We start from the raw sequence: 21382 nt of genomic DNA on the forward strand, positions 1-21382 counted from the left end.
AAGATGGTATCCGTTAGTGGTTTTCGGCTTCACTCTTACAATTGCGGGTTCATGCACATCTGGTCTGGAGTTGTGCCCCAAATGGGACTTTATCTGAGTTCTTCTAGTTGTTTTAAATCTAACCGTTTTCCCTTGTTCTCTTATCTCAGTAGCAGATGTGTTTAGGGGTGGTAGTTTGTTTCCAAGGGAGGTCTTTGAAGAGTTGAGAGCTTGCGAAGAGCAAGGACACCTCATCCATCCGATGGGCTAATAAAACACAAAGATATGCAGGCCAGGCCTGGAAACATGGATAATCCCCAGACCGACTGGGCTGTTGTTTTGACTTGTCTGTCAAAGCCTCCTCCTAAACGTCAAGGTGAGGAAGCTCCTCCGGAAGGATCAATGAAGTAAACCTTTCGGTCAGTTTCCCAGGCCTCGAATACAACGACTGAAGCGCGTAACCTTCAGGCTACGCAGAAGTAGTGATATTTGATTTTCACAATTACTCTCTCCAGTGAACAATACCGCCATTTATAAGTATGAGTTAGAATAAGCATTAGCTTACGAGATAATACTCAATATGCAGATAAGGCTGCATTGTACTCCCATGTACAACTAAAATCACAGCTCGATGTGGGAAAAAATTATTTATTACAACTATCCATCCCATAAGAACTGTAAAATGATTGCCTTCGTGACACATAATCTTCAGTAAAAAGCCTTTTCATTTTTCACCTCCCAATAGTTCCATTATGACAATAAAGGCAGGTAGTCTTCTAGTCAACGCCTTGGAAGGTTGTGGGGGAAAAAAGAGTTTCTGTAGGTCCATGAATAAAAATAGTTCCTGAGAGACCACTGGGCCTCCTCCTTTTCAGAGAAGGATCTTGTAGTAGTCGTCCTTGTAGCTGTACAAGACCACCACAGCCACCCTGCAAGAGGACAACATCTGTTTGTTACCAGATTAAAACAATACACAAAAACATTAGGGAGAATTTCCAAATGGGTCATCTCAAAATCAAGACAATGAAATTCAGTCGGGACGGCTTGGATTTCTCGAGATAAATAGGTCAGTCTAGTGATGTTACACAGGATTCAACACTGCCGAGAGTCCCTGAACTCATCATCACATATTACCAGAAACAAACTTGTTAAAACAGCAGGAGACACAGGTCGCACATGCAGATCTTGCCCACAGCAGTTTTGGCTGAAAGGAAAGCTCAAAGCCCTTGGGATAAGTTTAGTTTATGGTCTTCCTGCAGCCAGGCGATGCATGAGCCCTTTAACCTACTCATCTGGCCTCCGTAGCCTGTGCCCCACATTGAATGAAAACAACTAAACAAACACATGCTGAATATACCCATTGTTGCCTCTGTGACGCTCATTTATCAGGAGAGACTTTTTTCCAGACAGGAAATTAAAACCAACTGCTCTGAAGAGGCGGACGAGAAAGCAGAAAGAGAAGCTTTGATTTAATTCTTTGTTTTGTTGTTTTTTGTTGTTGGTTGCCATCTTATTCATTAATGAGAAAATGTCACTGAATCCCTCACAGGGTTGCGCTCTATGGGCACCCACGAGTGTCACAACACTAGAAGCTCAAACACTGAGGATTTAGCCACGAGGCAAACGTTCTGCTGGGAAGCTTGGGAATTTTAACTGCTCTATCCACGACCGCAGCAATGGATGAAGTTAACCCGCACAAGACAATCTCAGTGTCAATCTACTTGGGTGTTAGGAGACAGACATCAGAAGCCCAAATAAGGCAAATCCTTCTCCAGATTTCACCTTAGGAAATGGGATAAGCTGAGGATTTGGTGTTCTGCAAGGCAGTAGTTATCCGTATTACCGCTCCCTTTGAAGGACCGTCTGTCACTAGTACACCTGGAGTGGGTGGGCTGGGTCGGAGCTTTGGAGTGACAGCTGACCATACAAGGAAGTCTGCCTTTTTAAGTTGGTCTTTAATGTATCCTACCGTTTACTTCAGGTTTAATTTCAATAAAAACAACAAGTCAGTGGAGCAGAGAGGCTCATCTTTCACAACGGCTCCTGCTGAGACGATGCGTCTGCAACGGTTTGTTCGGAAAATGTCGATACGGTATCAAGTTCTCGCTGCGGACCTTTTTATTTTTTTTTTTTACACAAAAGACAAAGCTGTGCTTGGGATTCTTGCACCTTCTCTTGGGGATGAATGGCAAAGGGATCAATCCATTCAATTGGTTTATAGTATTTACACATAGTAACATTATTTTACTTGAATTAAATTAAATGTTGATCACTTTTGCAATTATAGTCATTTGTAATAATAAATAACATTTTAATAAATGTACAGTATATCTATGTATTTATTTGTTACATTTTATGTTTAAAAGTTAGGAAAGCGAAGTTTAATTCCAGCCTGATGTTGCCAAACACAAAAAATAAAAAGAGCCCAGTCACATCCACACAGTGAGATCAATTAAACACTGCTGTCGGTATCGGTTTGAAAAAGTCATAACGATACATCCCTATTTTCTCTTATTTAAATCTTTTCTGCATTCCTTAAAGTAGTTTCTAATTACCAAATGTACTCTCATTCAATTAAGTGTTACTAAATATCTCAACACCAACTGGATGGATTGCCATGATTCCCAACCTCACCACTAGAACAACATTTTTAGTTTTTAGTAATTTGTCTCAACAACTATTATATGGATAAGATTGGAAGGAAATTTGGTTCAGATATTCATGCTGCCGAGAGTATAATTCCTAATACCTTTGGTGAGCCCCTGACTTTGTATCCAGCCAAACCATGAGATCAAAGTTCTCACTTATCTCTACATCTACTACTGTAGATGGATTGGCACAAACCTTTGTAGACATTGTTTTAAAAAAACAAAACAATAATGATATAGCAAGCCAGAGATGCATTTTAATTTCACGATCACACACACACACAATAGTACAGGAACACACAAACATGCCAAAACACCCAACTCACTTTTTTGTAATTTTGAACTGGTGGATCTCATCGCAGATGGACTTCAGGTAGCGCTGCTTGGGGAGACGATGCAGCAGAGTCTTCACACTGCTGTTGAACTGCTCTTCGCTATCAAACTGGAAGAAGAGAAGTAAAAAGACCAGGGGTTCATGCAACAAAATAAGAAAGCGTGACAAAATGGTACATGCAATACAGACATCAAACAAAAGCCAATTTCAGAACAGTTTTACTCTGTTCAAAGTTGTAGACGACTCACAGGGTGTCAGTCTCTTCATGTTTGCCAACAGAAAAGTAGACGATATTTTGGAGGAATGAATGGGCTTTTCCATCTGCAGCCTTGGAGTATATTTGTGCATGTCAAGTGTTGTGGTGCAGAGAAGGCCCAAAGCTTCAGTGGGTTTACAGTTTCCTAGGCTCTGTGTGTGACTTATGACTAAAGCAGGCCTTTCCTGCACGCCCGGCAATACGCACTATGTATTGTCATGTGTTTTATATACTAAATGTGTTTTCTCTGACACGTGCTGAAAGGGGCCAACTGTATAGGTGGCCTATTCATTTATGGCGGGACGCTTTTGCTTATATAACAGTGGTGTTACGAGCGTTGTTCAGATTTCTTCATGTTTCTAACCTCTGCTCCTAGGAACCAGGGTTGTTATGAGTGCAGCCTTAGTCACACCTCTAAGGTATGCCTTTTGTTAACTGTAGTACAAGTCTGCCCCATATGTGAGCCTTGTTAGACGTGCAAATTAGGCTCTAAGCAGATCTCCCTGGCTATAGAAAAAGGCTGGGGTGTTCCCTCACTCCTCATCGGTCCTGTAAGGAAGGCGACGGGATTCCGTCTTCCTGTCTAGGATCTTGACCGTGACCTTGACTGGTCGTCCTTTCCACTCCCCCTCCGTCCCACCCTTCATTAAGGATGTGGCCTTTTATTAACTCTGCAATAGTCTTGATAAAGCCAGTAAGGAACCAACCTCCAGGGTCAGGAAGTTGACCAGCGTTTCCTTCAGCAGGTCCACCTGTGGGACACAACACAAGCTGGGTTACACAAAAACACAATGGAGCCTTATCTCATGTTTCAACAATTCCACAAGCGTATTCATAGTCGAGCTAAAAATATCAACCGGTGCACCCGCTGCTTGAAAGCTTGTGCACTTCTATCATAACAAGATAATCCAGTCCTCTCTTACAGTAAATTACTTATAATTCCACTTTCACCATGCTGAAAGCACTCTGTGTCCCTTTCACAGCAAGAGTCTAGTGGCCTCCTGGGTTTATCATTGGAAAATGAGTACTGCGGTGTTCCAGTCTGACTGATAAGCACTCGCATGCAACAACAAGGGACCTATGCAACTGCTTACCAAAATCAAGGTGATTATGTTTCAATAACTTGTATTTACTGTATGTACCGCTGATGCTATCCAGACCCAACAGGGACAACAAATGTATTTGGAATATGCGGCGACATGATGAATAAGACACTGAAGGATGATTTACTTTGAGAATATCTGGTCATAAATCTTCAACGCAACCACAAATAAACTCAATATGGCAGCCATTTACATCGCCCGAAATGACACTGTGACTGCCTTCTGTTTAGTGTTCACTGTTCTGTAGCGCCTGTAAAGGATTTGCAGCCCTCTTAACCTCCAGCAGGGGATTTTAGCGCCGGGCAAATAACTATAAAAGGGCTGTCCAAGTGATGTTTGCAGTTTTAGCCATCAAAAACCCTTTCCGCGCTGTGATTTCACACATGAATTCAAGAGATAAGGTGGGAGAGCTGAAACGGGTAGCTGGGATTGGGAGGGATAAACAAACAAATGACTTACCGCCAGAACTTCAATGTCATTGCTCTTGTTCTGCAAATTGGTACAGAGATTTTGCAATCTGGTTTGGATCTAAAAGAGAGAGAGAGTTAGAGAGAAACAAAGTGAGGAAGAAAGAAATGAAAAACAGTGGCAAGCAATAATTGTTGTTTCCATGATTAAATGAGCTGGCAGAATAGTAATCATCTTTAAATGCACCAATGGAAATAAGCAGTAATTGCAAGTGTTCTTGGATCTAGTTTACACACACACACACTCATGTAGTTATGCCTACAGTGTATGAATGTGTGTGAATGTTAGCTACTCCTGATGTGCAGGTGGAACCTTAGCTCCTCCCATCAGTGTATGAATGGGTGGGAATGGGTGAATGACGACATGTAGTGTTAAAGCGCTTTGAGTGGTCGGAAGACTAGAAAAGCGCTTTACACCTACAGGTCCATTTACACCAGTGAGTTGAAGAACAAGTCTGTGGTCGTTGGAAACCGCGTCACTAATTGTGCACTACGTGTGATCTTGAATGTTGCCACAGGCACGCAGTTTATAATTCTGCAACATGCATGGGTTTTCATCAGTCGGCCAAAAGCGCAATCACCATTGTGTTACCTCATTTGGAGCTAGATCGTGACTTACCAGACTTTTATTAAAATAAAAGTCTTCAAGATTTGTACTTAAAGTTTGATAACCACATCCTAACATCTGTCAGAAGTCAATCATTGATTTCAGTAATTAAATAGAATAAAAGCAGTATGCAAACGTGTGTGTGTGTGTGTGTGTGTGTGTGTGTGTGTGTGTGTGTGTGTGTGTGTATAAATCACAAACCTGAGTCTCGTAGCGTCGTCTAGCATTAGAAGAAACTTTTTCCGGGCTGATGACATTCACATTAATGTTCGTGGTGCTGCTGCTCCCATGCTGTTCGGAAGAGCCTGCAAGGAGGAAAGGGACCATTTCAACATCTCATCCAATCAGAAGGCTTTTTACATTTACAATTTCCAACAGTGCATGCCAGAAGTTGGTGTGAAATTTAACACTTTCAAACACTACTTCCAAAGCCCAAATCATACGTCACTCGAGGTAACGACTCAGTTAAATGTCAGGAGTGAAAATGCAACACGAAGATCAGTCATTCTTTGCAGATACTGCATTGTATTTAAATAGTCGAACACTTTTATTGCAGCACTTTGGTGTAGTCAAAACACAACTATATACAAACGGGTGTGACTGCATCATGTTGCAGAAAGACTGACAATAAAAATAGACAGTTTCAGTTGTAAATAGAAGCTCACTGAAAGAGTGCGTGGTAATTATACCTGTGGTGTTGAGCAGTGATCCTTTTGGGTTCTGAGACGTGCTTTCAGAGATTTCTCTGCAGGGGCACAAGGACAACATTATATAAGAACAACCCCCTTACATCATGCAGACATCTGAGCAACACATTAAAACTAAGTTTCTCTACCTGATGTTTCTTTCCTCAAAGTATTTGGTCCGACATTTCTGAATGATGTGGTCCACCAAGTCTGACTCCGGAATCCGTTTCTCTGACTGCCTGTCCTTCTCAAATGATTTGACCTGAAGGCAGAAGATGACGTTACCATGTGCTGCTGGAGAAAACATTCCATAATTCTCTTATCAAAACAGCTTGCAAATAATAATAAATCGAATTTATATAGCGCTTTTCAAAATACACAAAGACGCTTAAAAGCATCATTATCTGCAGAAAAGCTGTTTTCTTAAGAATTTAAATGGTACCTTCTTAAATTGTGAAATACTACTGCACATGCTTTGCGCCACTATCTGGCTGGTTTACCTTCACATAGTTCCCCTCCTTGTCAGAGACCAGGGCCATGCAGATGATGCCAGCCAGCCTGCAGTGCTCCATCAACGTCTCCTGAGACTGAACATGGGTTGGAAAACAAGAACTCATTCTGGGGGAACATTGAACTGATGGATTCAAAACGTCTTCTATAGCTGCAGTCAGTCAGTTTAACTGAAGTTTTGCTTGGAACCAGAGTGCGAGTGTGCACTGTGCTGGGAGTCACAACCAAAGCCAATGTGTATTCAGGTAACGCATTCAACCATGACAGTGTGCATGTATACATGTATACGTTTGTGTAAGCCCAATTAATTCCCATCAACTTAAGCCCAAAAGTTTCATCTGGCTGCTCGGCGAGCCAACGGGGATGCAGAACAAATCCTTCTGTGTACTACGAGAGAGAGAGTGAGTGAGTGCGTGTCAATGTGCATCGTCATCATGTAAGCACTAAAACTTCCTCTTTTCTTACAACTTTCTCATTGACAGAACAAATTAAGTCAAGTCAAAGGTAAGCCATTGGCAGTGGGCAGCTCTGGGTCATATGCCTAAGCTGACAGCATGTGGAAGAGGTTTGCCATATTTGGCTAATAAAAGCTAAGAGTGGAACTGTCTCCTGAGGATGAATTAAAGCTGCAGATTCTGGCCTGTTAAGAGGCCAGCATGTGAAAGGTGTTAACAAAAGTCTGGCGAGGGGGAGGGCTGGGTGAGGAGGAACAAGGTGTTCTGACCAACTCGCAACTGGTCAAGGCACTGACTGCATTCATAATTAAAACACACACTATTTGGACATACCGATGCTTGTTTTCAGCCAAACCCACACTTTCCTGTAACTTTTCCAGTACAAAAGACAATTAAAAAGGAAAAACATTTGTCCATTGCAGAAGTGGAACATTAAAACAATAGGTAATAAAGAGTAATAGAGGGGGGAAAAACATGGAGTATTTATATGTGGGCACAGCAATATCCCAGGGAGGGTGTTTACAGCAACACACAAACACAAGGCTGAGATTAGTTTGTCATATAAACATGAAGAATGTGGCAGAGGCACGGCATCAGGAGTTTTGGACTATAAGATAAATAACTTCACTTTGAAGGGACTGATCTCAGTTTGACTGTTCGCCTAACAAGAGCTTATTATAAAAGTTTATTGGAAGCTTGTCTAACAGATGACTGAGTCAATTATTGCAGCAATGGCTCCACGTTGTATTGTCCCAGTATGGCCAGTGAGCCCTCTGGGATGTTTACTATTTCTGATGCCGTCACGATAAGGCTGTTGCTGACAGATGAGGGGCATTTGCCCTCAAGAGCGAGACTCAGGTGCTGCCCTTTGTAGGAGGGACGACAGGACAAGAGGGAAATCACCCATTTTACACAAAGGTTAATTCCCATTCGGGGATCTACAAAGTCAGAAACGTGGTTGAGTTTTGACATACAACAAACACGAGGGCTCAGTTACGCAATCGTTAGTGTATGAACACAAACACACACTTGATCTTCACGTAACAGCTACGTCCTCTCTGCAGGTTCCTTCTTTTTGCAGGTCCGGAAACAGTAAGGGAGTGACTTACTGTGAAGTGGACTCTGCTTCCTTTAGCCGAGAGGAATTCAGACTTGGGCCTTAATGGCTCCTGCGTGACTAGGTTTTAAGTGACTACATTTTTGCAGCACTAACGCGTAGTTTCAATCATTTTTTATATTTTCAATGATTCTCTCTCAACCACAAATGCAGCACCGTTAAACATGACAATAATTTGTGGCATATTTGGTTCTTATGATGAACTTCATATACACCTGTATACACTATTTAATGACATGCAGGTTCAAGTTCATAGTTTAAACGCTTCATTGTGGACCAATTCCAACACTTCATGTGCTTTTTCAACTGCTAGATTACAATTGAAGACATTTCATTGAACGAAATTTTAAAAAAAATACATTTGACCACTAGCGCCTTGTACAATAACTAATATTTCAAATGTTCCAGGTGAAAACATTGGCTGTTAATGATGTATGAGGAAGGAAACACTTTTGGAAGACTTCAAGGAAACACCAAATCTGTTGGTGAAAAACTCAGAATGTACAACATAACTTTGTTTGTTTACAATATAACTCCACAGACCACTAGTCAATCAAAATTGCCTTGATATGATGTTCCACCCTGAAACCATTCAGACAATGTATGCAGCTCTCTTTCAGGCAGGCCGCTCACCTGTAAGACATCGTAGGCGATGTCCGCAGAAACACCGGAGCTCCACAGCTTCTGGACAACATTGATGGCTCTGGACATTGAAGAATGTCCTACTGGGACCACGAGCGCATCACAGGAGCTCACTGATGGCTGTTTAAAGAAAAGTAAACACTGTAAACTTTGAATGGTTCTGTGAACTGAAGTACAAATTTCATCGAGACCTACAGAGTTTTTTTGGGCACATCATTTCACATTCTGAAAATAGAAAATATAGGAAATGATGCACCTGCAAAAAAGCTTGATGGCGTCAAGATTTACTGTGATCGTAGTCATTAACGCGTTGCTAAAAGTGTCTGTGTGGCAGCCAAGGGCTGTAATAAGGCATCATTAAATATGTAGCTGTCTGCTGCTCTTTCATCACAATAATTAGAAACTTCAGACGTGTGTGTGTGTGTGTATGTGTGTGTGTGTCTCTCTCACTGGCTCCTCCATGTTGGCTATAGCAGCACAGACTTTGTCCAGGGCCACACTGGCCCCGACTGCAGAGGGCACCGGCACTGTGGAAGCTGGCCCTCGAAACTCCAGGATCTAGCGACACAGAACAAAGCCCATAATGGTTTCATGTAGACCGAGTCATATGGAATACAGACAGAAGAGCTGTATGTGAGATACAAGAAATATGGCTCACATACTTAAGTGTGGAATGAAAAATGTATATTAATAATAATAATAATAGATATTTGTCATGACCTACCAAGTGGTCATAGCGTCCTCCAGCAGCCACTATATCTGGAACAATTCGCTTGCGTTTCCTGATGAAAGCCACAAACTGGAAGATGACCCCAGAGTGATGCTGCACCTTGTACACTAAGCCTAAGTTGACCACCACCTATAGAGAGAATATATCCGTGTTAACAAAGGGACGAAAACGGACACGCTGGCTCTTCTTTTAACATTCTTTTACCCAGAATCCAAATCACCTGCAGTTTAACTCCTAGTCTGCGCAGCAGCATTGTGAGCTCCTCCAGGTCCTTGAGGCCCTGCTTGGCCAACAGGGTGGCAGCGGTCTTCTGTTTGGTGAGTGATGTCAGCAGTGGCGCCAGGTCCTGCAGATTCCCCTTCTGTTCTATGTACTTGTACAACGTCTGCAACTGGACGCAGCAGAGGAGTGTGAGAACAAGTTTGCTGCCGCAGGACTGATTGTTTATTACAGGAGGTTCATGCAGCCGGTGGACTTACGCTGGTGGTCGACAGTGAAAAGTTGCAGAACTTTGCCTCCAACTCACGTTTGGTCAGCTTTTCACTCTGGAGCAAAGACAGGAGAAAAAGGAGCCAGGAATGTTAACACTGTTATATTTAGTAAGAACAATATTATACATGTTCATACCAGCATATCAGAAACAGTCAGGCAATGCAAGTAACATCTGTGATGCACGTGTGAACTGCACTGACCATGGCGTCACACAGTATCGTGGAGGCCTGGCTCAATTTGTCCTCAGGGACTCCGCTGTGGAGCAGGATGGCCTTGAACAAGCTGGTGTGGTTCAGGTAAATGTTATAGTTCCTTTCCTGGAGGCACAAAAACACACCGTTAACCCTCTTGGCTGCAATTACAGTGGAAACCAAAAGCACTACTGTACAATGGGCACTTCAGTGAATAATGACTGTTGCGTCCGGCTGCCCTTTCATTCCATCGGTCTTCTTAAAAGCTTTCACACAAAGAGCAGGGCGGTGGAGGGGATCAGAAACAAGCTCTATGAGGGATGAACCAGAGGCCAGACTCTGGGGGGACTGGGTTCATGCAAGGAGACCTGTGACTGGACACTGAAGCAGCACTGGGATGTGTGGACAGGAAGTGCATTGTACTTGGCGGCAGGGAAGGAAGTGGACAGAGCTGTGCAAAACAGATTTACTATGCAAATAATAAATACACTGTAAATATGTCAGGCTTACACATACTTTGGTATGTTAGGAATGCGAGTGGGACGTGAAAAGGGGAAAAACGGGACAGGTTGTGACGATTGCGTCTGGAGGAAAAAAACAAACAATGATGCATCCCCCCCCGCCCTCATCGGCAAACTGCTCTGAATGTGAATAAAGACGAGGCAGCACAGCACAAACGGTCAGCTCACTGGATAATTTAACTTCAGGTAGTTCATGTAACCTGGAGCACGGCAAATTCCTGGACTATTTCAGAGATGGTGTAAATGGTCTCGGCATCCGGGAGCAGGCTGTTAGTTACGGGTGTGATGATGTCAAAAGCACACTCCAGGAGCTCCCTTGGGTGCGCGCGATCCAGCTTCCTGGGGCGGAATACACGCTCGATGCTGTACCTTGAGAAAGATTGAAAGAAATACAGAGACATTCATGTTTATTGTCCACATGAATGTCAGATGTTATGTGTGAACTGTTTAACTTGGCAGTGAATTCAATTTATTTTAGTTTGATAATATTGTTACACTGGAGTTTATCACCTGTATCACAAAAATATCACCTAAGCATAACTACAAAAAGGTAAACGGACCTTTAGATAAAAAATAATTTTTTTTTAAAAAAATTCATATTTATGCACTTATGTTCGTATGTTAGACAAAGTACCTATAGGTTAGTCACATATAAATGCAAAACTATTTTAAAAAGAGCTTTTAGCTAAAAAATTACTATTTTTATCATTGCAACAAAGGATTATTGGAATACAAATGTGTTCGATCATTTAACGTTACCTCTTCAGATAAGTGATATTATTGCGAGCGACGAATCTTGAAAACGCCATCTAAAGTACAAAGAGAGTCGAGACATTTGGTGCACACACATAATGACAGTGAAATCAGTGCATACAAGGCTGTAATCAATCAGTGTGGAAACAACCATTTAGTCCTCAGGGTTTCCTGAAGTAGCAGGATCTCAAGGCGGCTGCTGATTGCAGCCTCACACCATGTGTGTGTCCGCATGTGCTGATGCAAATTGTTGAATAATTGGTGTTTGAGTGCAAGTGCGGACATGCGCGCCTGTGCGTGTGTTATGCGTGTGCCCATGTTTGACTCACTCGAAGGTCATAGGGCAGTGTAACCAGCATTCCGCTGTGGTCCATGAAGCAGGCCGGCTCGCTGCCATCATACAACTTCCTGTTTCTTGGGAGGAGCAGCGGTGTCTGGAGACGCACCGCACCTGAAAGCAAACACCATGCATCACTGCAACATCTGCATAAGATAGCAGAACCTTCTCCCGAAAAAAAAAAAAGAGATGATGCATGTGAGCAGATACAAACTGAGCATAAACAAATAAGCTCAGCTGGACATCGTCAGCAGTGTGCACAAAAACAACACTTGCACCTGCACAGAATCTGCACTGCCCAACAGTGCACTTATTGTTTAGCTGCCATTCACTGGAGCATGTAGGGGTCCGAAAACAGGCTTGCAGCGGGTCAAGACTCCAAGGGGTTCGGAGTGGAGAGTCAACAAAAGACTCACACGCACAAGCACACTCACCAGACAAACGTAGTGTACTCACCATGCTTCTTGAAGATCCTGGTGATCGTTTCATACACATGCTGCTGCAATTTGGCACTGTTCAAGCTGAAGCTGCCCTGAAGGGAGACCAAACAAACCGCCTCTGTTAGGGATCAGGAGACATCGATTAAGCACTACCAGACTTTCTGCTGGTCGGTTATATATAGGCCAGATGAGTGAAGTGGCACTGAGGTGTTGGTGTAGCCGTTCATACGTCCGCAGTGACATCTGCAGGTAGCGAGGGGAACAACTTGCAGAGTACATGAACTGCCTTTTGACCAAATGTTAGACACATGACCTTCTCTCTGGTCTAATATTAATGAATATGTTTTTAACTTCCTTATAAAGCACCGATGCGTTATCTAATTAAGCGCAACCATATGTTGAGTCCAGTACAGAACTGGTACAATATGGTATAAAAAATTAAACACAGCTAAAGCAGAAGCCTTACCTTGTGTAGGTCTATGTCGTAGGTGTAATCCATGACCGGAGAGGTGTTCTGGGCGAACAGCTGGCCAACCATGGTGCGGTAGGCCTTGCCGTTGATATTGGCCATGGTGTGCTGCAGCACCTCGTGCAGCTCTGACTCCTCCATCTGTGGTGGGGGCAGCAGTTCACTCTTCAGCAGCTCCTGGGCGGTGGGCCGTAGAGCCGGGTCGTGGTTCAACAGCCACTCCATCACTTTCCTCTGATAGATGCAAAGAAAAGACACATGGAGCCGTTCTATTGTTCGAATGAGAACAGAGAGGAAAAGGATTCCCATCAAAAGGTTGCGCTACAGCGGCCTCACCTGTTTTCCTTGCTCGTACGGAGTAAAGTCCTCGGGGAAGGTCATGGGCTCCTGCGGCGGGAAAAGAGAGGTGGTAAGTAAGAGGTACCACGCACCCTAAATTCCCCACATGGATTGCTCCCAGTCCTGAATATGGATGTACCACACGTAGCTGGCTCAGGACAGAGATGCGCTCGGCACCCGTGGTCATGGGCCGGTAGGACATCTCAAACAGGATGATGCCCAGGCTAAACAGGTCAACTTTCTGAGGACAGAAAGGTTGGATGATTCCCAGACAAATCGCATTTCATCTCAACTTTAAATTGTATGTATATTTTACATCGGAATCTTACTTGGTTGTAGGTGGCTTTGGTGTTGCCTTGAACCTCCGGACTGACGTAGAGCGCAGTACCAACCATGCCCGTCATGTTTCCTGGAGAATGGTGATGCAAAAGTAGCCCAACGTGTCAGGAAAGAACATGCATATCAGACAAAACAGAGTCACACTGTGTGAATGTTTTTTCCCCCCAAACACTCTGCACCTGTTGGGTCTGGTTTGGGCATCACTGCTGAGCTGCTCTCCTCCACTTCAAATTTACCTGCAGCCTGACAACATGTTCATCACTGGAGTTAACTATGAAGTGAAGCACTGAGACAATATTTCACACTAAATCCTTCCAATTAACAGCAGGGTGAAACTGTTAACTGCACACTGCATTAGGGTAAAGCATACCACATTAGCAGGATGGTCTGTAGCCAGGCCAAAGTCCCCAATCTTCACGTGGTCCTGCGAGTCAAGGAAGATGTTGACAGGCTTCAAGTCCCTGTGAATCATGCCCTAAAAGAGAGGAGAGATCTGCTCGGTCACGGGTAATTGAATACATGGCTTCCTTTTTGTTGTTACCATACAAAAGGTCTTTAAGTATGAAAAACACATGGCTTGGATTTCTAAGTGTAATCCTTGATGTTATGGGACACTTCTGTGGCAAATGGGCTTATTCGCTTTAGAAGGAGGGTGGAAACTCAAAACACACATATTAAACACCTGCTCGTGGATGTAAGCAAGGCCATCCAGTATCTCTCTGAAGAGTCTCCATAAACGATTCTGGTCCTGGTGCAGGCCGTGATCTATTGTGTCCCTTAAAGTGCTCTTTTCACAGTATTCCATCTGTCAGGAACAGAAAACAAACATCAGATGTGAGACAGAGACCTATAGTGGCCATTCATAAAATAAAAAAGGAGCATGAGGTGAAGCTCACTTGTATGTACAAGTAATGTGCTATTAGAAGGGGTCGATCCGAGTCTGTGCTCTCCGTTGTGTCCATCACCGGCATTTTGCTTGGCTCGACCTGCGAGAAGAAACACCAGCTATTAGTTGCACTGTGCCTGACATACACAAACGACTGAATGAATAATGAAGTGGAAATATTCAAACCTGTGACATCTCATTTGTGCTTCCATCGCCGTTGTCAAAGATGATGTCGCCACTTGAGTCACTATCTGATGGCCTAGAAGACAAGAAAATAGTGATGCATGCTGCTAAGAGCAGGCGGATGTCTTGCGCCACAAAAAGAAAAAAAGAAACGCGTACAAAAAAGAGGCACCAAACACATCTTCGTCATCTTCATCCTCTTCATCACTCGACTGGTGCCTGCTACATTTGGCGCTGGATGACCTCTCGATGGAGGTGGACCACTCCACAGAGCTCGACAGGGACGGAGGCGGCGCGGCGTCTTCCGCGTTATCAGCGAGGCCCAGCTCGTTGATGCGCTGCGGAGGCTCTTCGCACTGAGGGGGCTTGTCGGCAGCGCTCCAGGCCTCAGAGCTGTCGGTGTTGCTCAGCACCCCTGACGAGGGCTTCTCGTGCCGCTCGATCCACGCATTGTAGTAGCGGACGATATTCTCGTGGTTGAGGCGCGAGAGCAGCGTCACCTCGCCTTTGATCCGTCTGAACTGTTTGCTGGCCGGGTTGACCTGGATGCGCTTCACAGCGTAGTAGCAGCCGTCCAGGTTATTCTGAACCTGGAGATGCAGGAGAGGGAAAGTGGAAGAATATGCAGCCGACCTTCTAGTGTAAAACGTCCTCTCCAATTAAAAGTTGGCGTGTCAAAAAAGAGTCTACCTTAATAACAGCACCAAAAGCTCCCTTTCCAAGAAGCTGGAGTTCTTCAAACTCATTGAAGTAGCGCGAAAACTGCCTCTCCACCCCGAAGCTGAACGGAGCGTTGAGGATGTGGCTCGGTGGGATGACAGATGATGGAGAGTCCACGGCAGGATCTGAGATGACAAAAACAACGCTACTATTCATCAAACAAACATTTACTCTACTTACACCTTCTTAAATGAGAGTATTTGTTGCTTGGTAAATTGAACTTTCCATTGTTATTTGAAGACGGCACATTTATTTTAGAACATTTTATAAACTAAATGATTATACAGTTCAGTTTTTCTGGAGAAATCTCGAATCGAGTTGTTTGTTGACTACATTTTAGGATACATTAGTTGTAATTTGTGCTTTTGTTTTTTAACTGAATCTTCAAAAGCGTTTCTAATCTTTTGTCCACCTCATTTACACATTGTATATGGACAGGTATATCACCGTCTGTGCTGGAATCCCGGCGCTGTGGCAGGTTTTTAGGCGATGGAGGCTTCAGGAAGGAGTGGTCTAAAAGCTGCTGGGCTGTCCAGCGTTCAGCATCATTCAGGCACACACACCTATGACAAAGACACGCACAACACAATAGACAGTTCATTGTGCTGGTGGTCCGCTACAAAGCAGACACATTGCAAATTAGGAAACTGTCTATTTGATGAAATCTATGTATGAAATAATTTCAGATGAGATGCTTGTGATGTTTCCATCCATCCATACTTTTGGAGGAAATCCTGGAAGGACGCAGGCAGGCTGGGTGGCACCGTCACTGGATACTCCTGCACCTCCTTCCCCTGACTCAGAGCCAGGAGCATCAGGCCCAAGTTCCACACGTCACCTTTCTTGCCCATCTTCGTTGGCATCGCCGTGTCCTCTGAGAAACGCACGTGGGCTTGCTCAAAAACGTCTTCTTTGCATATATCTGCAAACCTCTTGGATAAGCTGTAATCGGTCAGTCGGACATTGCCCTCAGAGTCCACCAGCACGCTGGAGGCCCCCAGCTGTTTGTGCACCACGGAGTTGGAGTGAAGGTAGTCGAGAGCAGCCAGCAGCTGGGCCGTGTAGTGGCAGAGTTTATCCAGAGGGACCGGGGTGTGGGCCTTGAGGCTGTGGGTCAAGTTGATGCCGGCCACATGCTCAACCAGCAGGTTAACCACAAGGCAGTCATCCTTCTCAGTGGAGCTCATCGCCATGTAGCGCACCAAGTTTGGGTGATCCAGCCGCAGGAGGGAGTTGAACTCATTTTCTGCCCCGTTGATCTACACAGGAATTCAGACGAAATTATCCTGCTCTTAAAAACGGTAAAATATGTGGTTTTAAATCACTAAATTCTTAATGATAATACATGTTTCCTTCTCTACTTGCCTGCTTCTTGCAGTTCTCAATCCTCCCCATCTCCTGGCTGGTGAAGAACTTGCCCATCTTCTTGTTCCAGTGTAGGGACCACTCGTAGATCACAGCAAAGTCTCCAGAGTTTTCCTCAAATCCATAATAAACGCTGCGGCGGAACCTCTCGCCTACACCTGTCAGTATCATGAACACAGACGTAAATGTACAAGCAGGTTACCAGGGCATCGGTTGCACCAGACCGGCTGCATGTCTCAGGCGGCTCTCACCTAAGCTTTTCCCTCTGTGGACAACAAGCTCTCCAAAAGTGCTGCTGTAGAAGTGAAGAAGCTCTTGTGAACGAGGGTTGTCTTCATTAACCGTGTCACGTCTGGGAAAACGGATACAACTTTAGGCATCATTACAATGTTTCTTCGACACGAGGAGCAGCAGTTGTTTTGCCGTGTACCTGTGGCGTGGATTCGAGGCCGTTCGGCGGCGGCTCACCGCAGCTTTCTTGACCTCCATCAGTTCAGGAGGAGCTCCACCGGAGCTGGGTGGGCTCCTCCCGAGAGGGGAGGCGTTAGCAGGGACTGGCTGATCCATGCTCTCAAGTCGCTCCTGTGAATGGAAACATCCCACAAAAGGTCAATTACAACACCCTTTTTCTTCATGGTATCTTTCTGCAGGTGTTGCAATATGAAAAGATTCATGCTTTACTGCAGAGACCTGTTTGGCAATTTCCTTTCTTCTTTTTTCTTCTCGTTTCTCCTCCTCTCTTCTTTGGATTTCAGCCATGATCTCTTTTTCCTACAAAAACAAAAAATACCTGTCAACTTCTGTCAGTTGTTGGGGGTTATAGTATTTCCATGATACATCCTCAATCATTTCCCAAATTTAAAGCAGAAGCATGATATTCAGTATTTTTTTTATGTGCAATTAGATCTAGTAGAATTTCTAATATATATATATATATATATATATATATATATATATATGATTTATTAGACAATGAATTTTCTACTTCTTATTATAGGATTAGTGGTCATTATTTAGTTTCAATTCCACAGAGAAGATAAGATTACAGTTTTTGGTCCCAAAGAAGGAAATTCAAGGTCCTTTGCGAGTGGGCCGGACAAATCAATTAGAAGTATCATTAGCCCAAAGCCTCATAAAAGTAATCCACCATGAAAGGCTTTTTTTCTCTCCTCCTAACCATGTCCTCCTCCTGCTTGCGCTGCTTGTCCATCTTCTGCTGCTCCACCTGGGCCCGTTTCTCCTGCCGTCTCCGCTGGTTCTTCAGCATCTCCTCATGGAAGGAGCTCGACGGGGGCTTGTTGTGCTGGCTCAGAAAGCCCTGGGTATAGTCTGCTAGCTCGTAAATCATCACCTAGGTGAACAGGTGGGTAGGTCAATAGTAGCCTGTGTGTTTATAGATACACCTGCGTCTGTGCATCCTCACCTCCCCACATCGTGCAGCCGCCAACTTAGCGAGTTCACTCTGAAGGTTCTGGAGGTTTTCATTCGACAGACCTTTGGCATTATTAAGCTCCAGCTCTGGAGGCCTGTTGGTGCCACAATACATACATTACCAAAGGGGAAGGATCACTGGTAAACACTGAGATGACATTTACAACTCCACATTAAATCTTTGTTCAGATTGAGCCTGGGTTACCATCAGGCACATGGGCGGCTGTCCTGGAATGGTAAACGGACAGTTTGGCCTGTGGAGAACTAAGCAACGTCTTCCTCATTTCTTACCAATCTAGTGGGCTCAAGCAGATAAAACTGTTTGTTAGTCATTAGTTAGAGGTTTTCATAGGCTTGCTGGTCATTGCATGATGTTGGATTTATAAATTAGATGAGAGCACTTATCCCAAGACAACTCTGTTTCACATGCAAAAGACGTCTGGGTGGTGCTCTATTTCTAAAAAAAAATGCGAAAGTGTGAAACTATAAATAAACTTGACAATGCTGCCAACGTCAGCTGTGGCACAATGCTTCAAAGCCACCGTTTCTTTTCTTTCTTTTGTGTTCTTTGTAGCAAAAAGAACATACAGTTGGGCAAAATACAAACATTACTACCTGCATTGTGTAGAAAAAGTGCAATATTGCGAATATATGTGGAGGGGAAATTAAGAAAATCAAGAAACATAGAACAATTTAGAATTGTTGAAAAGAAACGTATGAATGAATAATTTACCAAGAACAAAAAAGTTAAGTTTAAAGTTTCTATAATAAGTTAAGTTGTTTACCGGGCATTATAACTAGATACAGCTCTGCAGGGTGTCTTAGTAAGTAGAAAGCTCATGAATTAGAGCACTTTACACTCAGCTTCACGTGATACTTTGTGACACAGGACGAAGTTGGAGATTCATGACCATAGTAGCCTGGATACAGAGACTTCCCTCACGATGCGTGTGAATACCTTGCAGGGCAGTCAAGGCCACAGTGAACACACGGTCCAGGTCAGGGGGCAGTACTCACGCGTCTGGGTATGTCGGTGGGCATTTGACCTGCAAGTCCACAGTCACGTAGCATTCCTGTCCGTTGTTCAGCCCGTTGGGCCGCAGACAGAGGTGCACCTCTGGAGGCCTTTTGACCTGAAAATACAGTCGACAAAAACGCAAGTGGTTTAGGGGGCGGGGGCGGGTGACCCATCTCGGATAACTACAAGCAACACGAACAGTAGGAACGTGTCAACTTTTTCCCCATCGGCAGCTCAAACGCAAACGCAAATGCATATGCGGCTCACGGCTCGAGCTGACGTTACCTTCCACGGGTCCTTGTTCCGCAGATCCTGGAAATCATCTCCGAAGATAGACGCAAGAGCCTCGAGCTCGTTCTCCTGCTGCACCGTGTAGTCGTCTGTCCCTGCTCCTTCTCCTCCGGTGCGCTGACGGCTCATTCTTCTGCCTCGGCTACATGGCAGTCCTCCGGTCCTGTCCCACACACAGCCGTCAGAGAGAAGGAGGAAGCGTCGCCGCCGCCGCCGCCGCTCCTCTCACACTTTGTTGACCCGAAACTTCCGCCGAAAGTCACCTCACCGTCATGACGCTGCTCAGCAGTGGCTCACATACCGCGCACAGGCGCCCACAACAGCGCAGCTCGCTGGCGCATGGCTATTGCGAGCCGTGTCGCATGTGAAACGTCATCACGTTGCGTTTTTATATATGGCCTCGAGAGGGCGGTGTTATCCTGAACTGAGTCGTATATTTGTAGAGATGGTGGTATAAGGTAAGGGAATAAGGGGCTCGCAATTTATGCTGTAGTTTTTTAATAACAGGTTCGTGTCCTGAGATTATACGTACACAGTGTGACCGATTGTGCAACAAGCTGGTGTTTCTGGGAAGAATTTAAAGATAACTTGTAAGTATTTTAACTAGCATCATCAAGGAGGGGGGTCAAGGGAGGAGAGCTTATCCTTGGGGTACAAACATAAGTGCAACACATGCATCTTCACTTGCTGAGAGGCTCACCAGCTGGTGCTCGGTCATAGAACAGGAGGAATTTAGATTTAGATTTCCTAACATGTCATATTTCTGAATTAAGATATTATTCATGATATTGTTTCTGTGATGAGATTATAATCAATGGAATAATATTCAAGAGTAAAGTAAGCGTATAGTTAATTTATCACCATGTTATGTCACTTCTGGTACTTTTGTAGTAGTGCTACTGAAGTTGAGGGTGCTGACTCCTTGTAGCTCTGATCATTGTTTGTGAAGAAGCAATTATGGTCAAAAAATGTATTTATAACTGGGATTTCTTTTTTGCAGCAGCAGAGGCAGAGATATCCTGACCGTGAGAACCTAGTATGCAGAAACACCTATCTGACTTTTTAAACCCACGCCCCCAGTTTGTAATGCAAGCTCTCTGTTATACATTTTGTTTCAATAAAATATAGTTTGAAGCATTTAAAAAACACTCTCTAGATGTATAACTTTTTTTTACAAAGCTTCATTATGACTCTTGCTGTTGCTTGGTAGAGAAGCCAGATCATGAGTCACATCCCCTTTATTCATGTATCAATAGTACAATATCAATCCAATCTATGAAAGTCTTCTTTGTCATGCAAATACTATGAGATGCTTCAGCTGCATCCAACTCCTACATGTATCTGTTGAGATTCAGAGGTAACACCGCTACATATAGGAGGCTCTGTATCTGGTGGGGCAGCCTGCAGCAGAAGAATGCATATAAGAAGAATCATATAACTTCACATATTATTCTGCTCGTTTACTTGTGGTTCACTATTCCTCAACCTGAAGACCTGAATAAATACATGTCCTAAATCATTACAAATATACGAATGGTCTAGCCATCTTTGGGAATTATGAAAATCTGTCAAATGTTTGTATCATTCCAGCATAGTGGATAGCATTACCTCATAAGGTACACTGTACATCAAGGAAAATATATGGAAAAGTGGATGGCACAAATATGGACCTCCTCTTTGCAGACTCACGGCTCGGGAACCTTAGTGGCTGCTCATAGATGACTCTGTTGCTCACCATAACCCTACAAGGAGACAGCTGGGCCAATCAGCTGGGAACACCGACACCACATGCCTCTCAGACAGCCAGATCCCACACAGAGCTCGGCTGGCGTTACCATCAGCTGTTCCCAAGTCGAGGAAGCTCAGCACACATACCAGCAGCGTGGTTCACAGACATATGCAATGTTTTCATCTCCTTAACAAGACACGAGTGACGCTGCCCTGACTGGGTCATCATAGTGGGCCCTCTGAGAATATTAAAACCTCTTAGATACATGACATATGTGTTTCTGCCTGTTATAGAGTGGCCCAGAAATCAAAATATTTTAACACTCGGATTGAAAGACATTCAAA

The 21382-nt window shown here is 44.1% G+C and overlaps 1 protein-coding gene across 2 annotated transcripts; it reads right to left on the bottom strand.

Moving 5' to 3' along the window:
- Window positions 1-611: 611 nt before the first annotated feature.
- On the bottom strand, window positions 612-19658 carry eif2ak4 (eukaryotic translation initiation factor 2 alpha kinase 4). 2 transcript variants are annotated; one of them, XM_034562947.1, is made up of 39 exons: window positions 19304-19658; window positions 19018-19133; window positions 17993-18095; window positions 17747-17920; window positions 17260-17340; window positions 17000-17151; window positions 16821-16921; window positions 16570-16727; window positions 15925-16463; window positions 15652-15767; window positions 15175-15329; window positions 14644-15074; window positions 14488-14560; window positions 14312-14401; window positions 14098-14220; window positions 13786-13890; window positions 13595-13658; window positions 13406-13485; window positions 13216-13317; window positions 13074-13124; window positions 12735-12971; window positions 12285-12360; window positions 11821-11942; window positions 11498-11547; window positions 10939-11107; window positions 10227-10343; window positions 10014-10079; window positions 9755-9925; window positions 9529-9663; window positions 9255-9362; window positions 8796-8924; window positions 6581-6667; window positions 6230-6342; window positions 6084-6139; window positions 5596-5699; window positions 4780-4848; window positions 3925-3969; window positions 2954-3069; window positions 612-908 (listed from the first exon to the last, which is right to left on the bottom strand). In XM_034562947.1, exons 1-39 carry the CDS (start codon window positions 19436-19438, stop codon window positions 851-853), a joined length of 4977 nt encoding a protein of 1658 aa, XP_034418838.1. In that variant the 5' UTR covers window positions 19439-19658; the 3' UTR covers window positions 612-850. The 2 variants fall into 2 exon arrangements, with proteins under 2 accessions (XP_034418838.1, XP_034418839.1); XM_034562948.1 differs by lacking the exon at window positions 19304-19658 and adding an exon at window positions 18206-18295 and having other exon boundaries at window positions 19018-19040.
- Window positions 19659-21382: the final 1724 nt, after the last annotated feature.

Source organism: Cyclopterus lumpus, chromosome 22 (genome assembly GCF_009769545.1).
Source record: "Cyclopterus lumpus isolate fCycLum1 chromosome 22, fCycLum1.pri, whole genome shotgun sequence".
Classification (NCBI taxonomy): domain Eukaryota; kingdom Metazoa; phylum Chordata; class Actinopteri; order Perciformes; family Cyclopteridae; genus Cyclopterus; species Cyclopterus lumpus.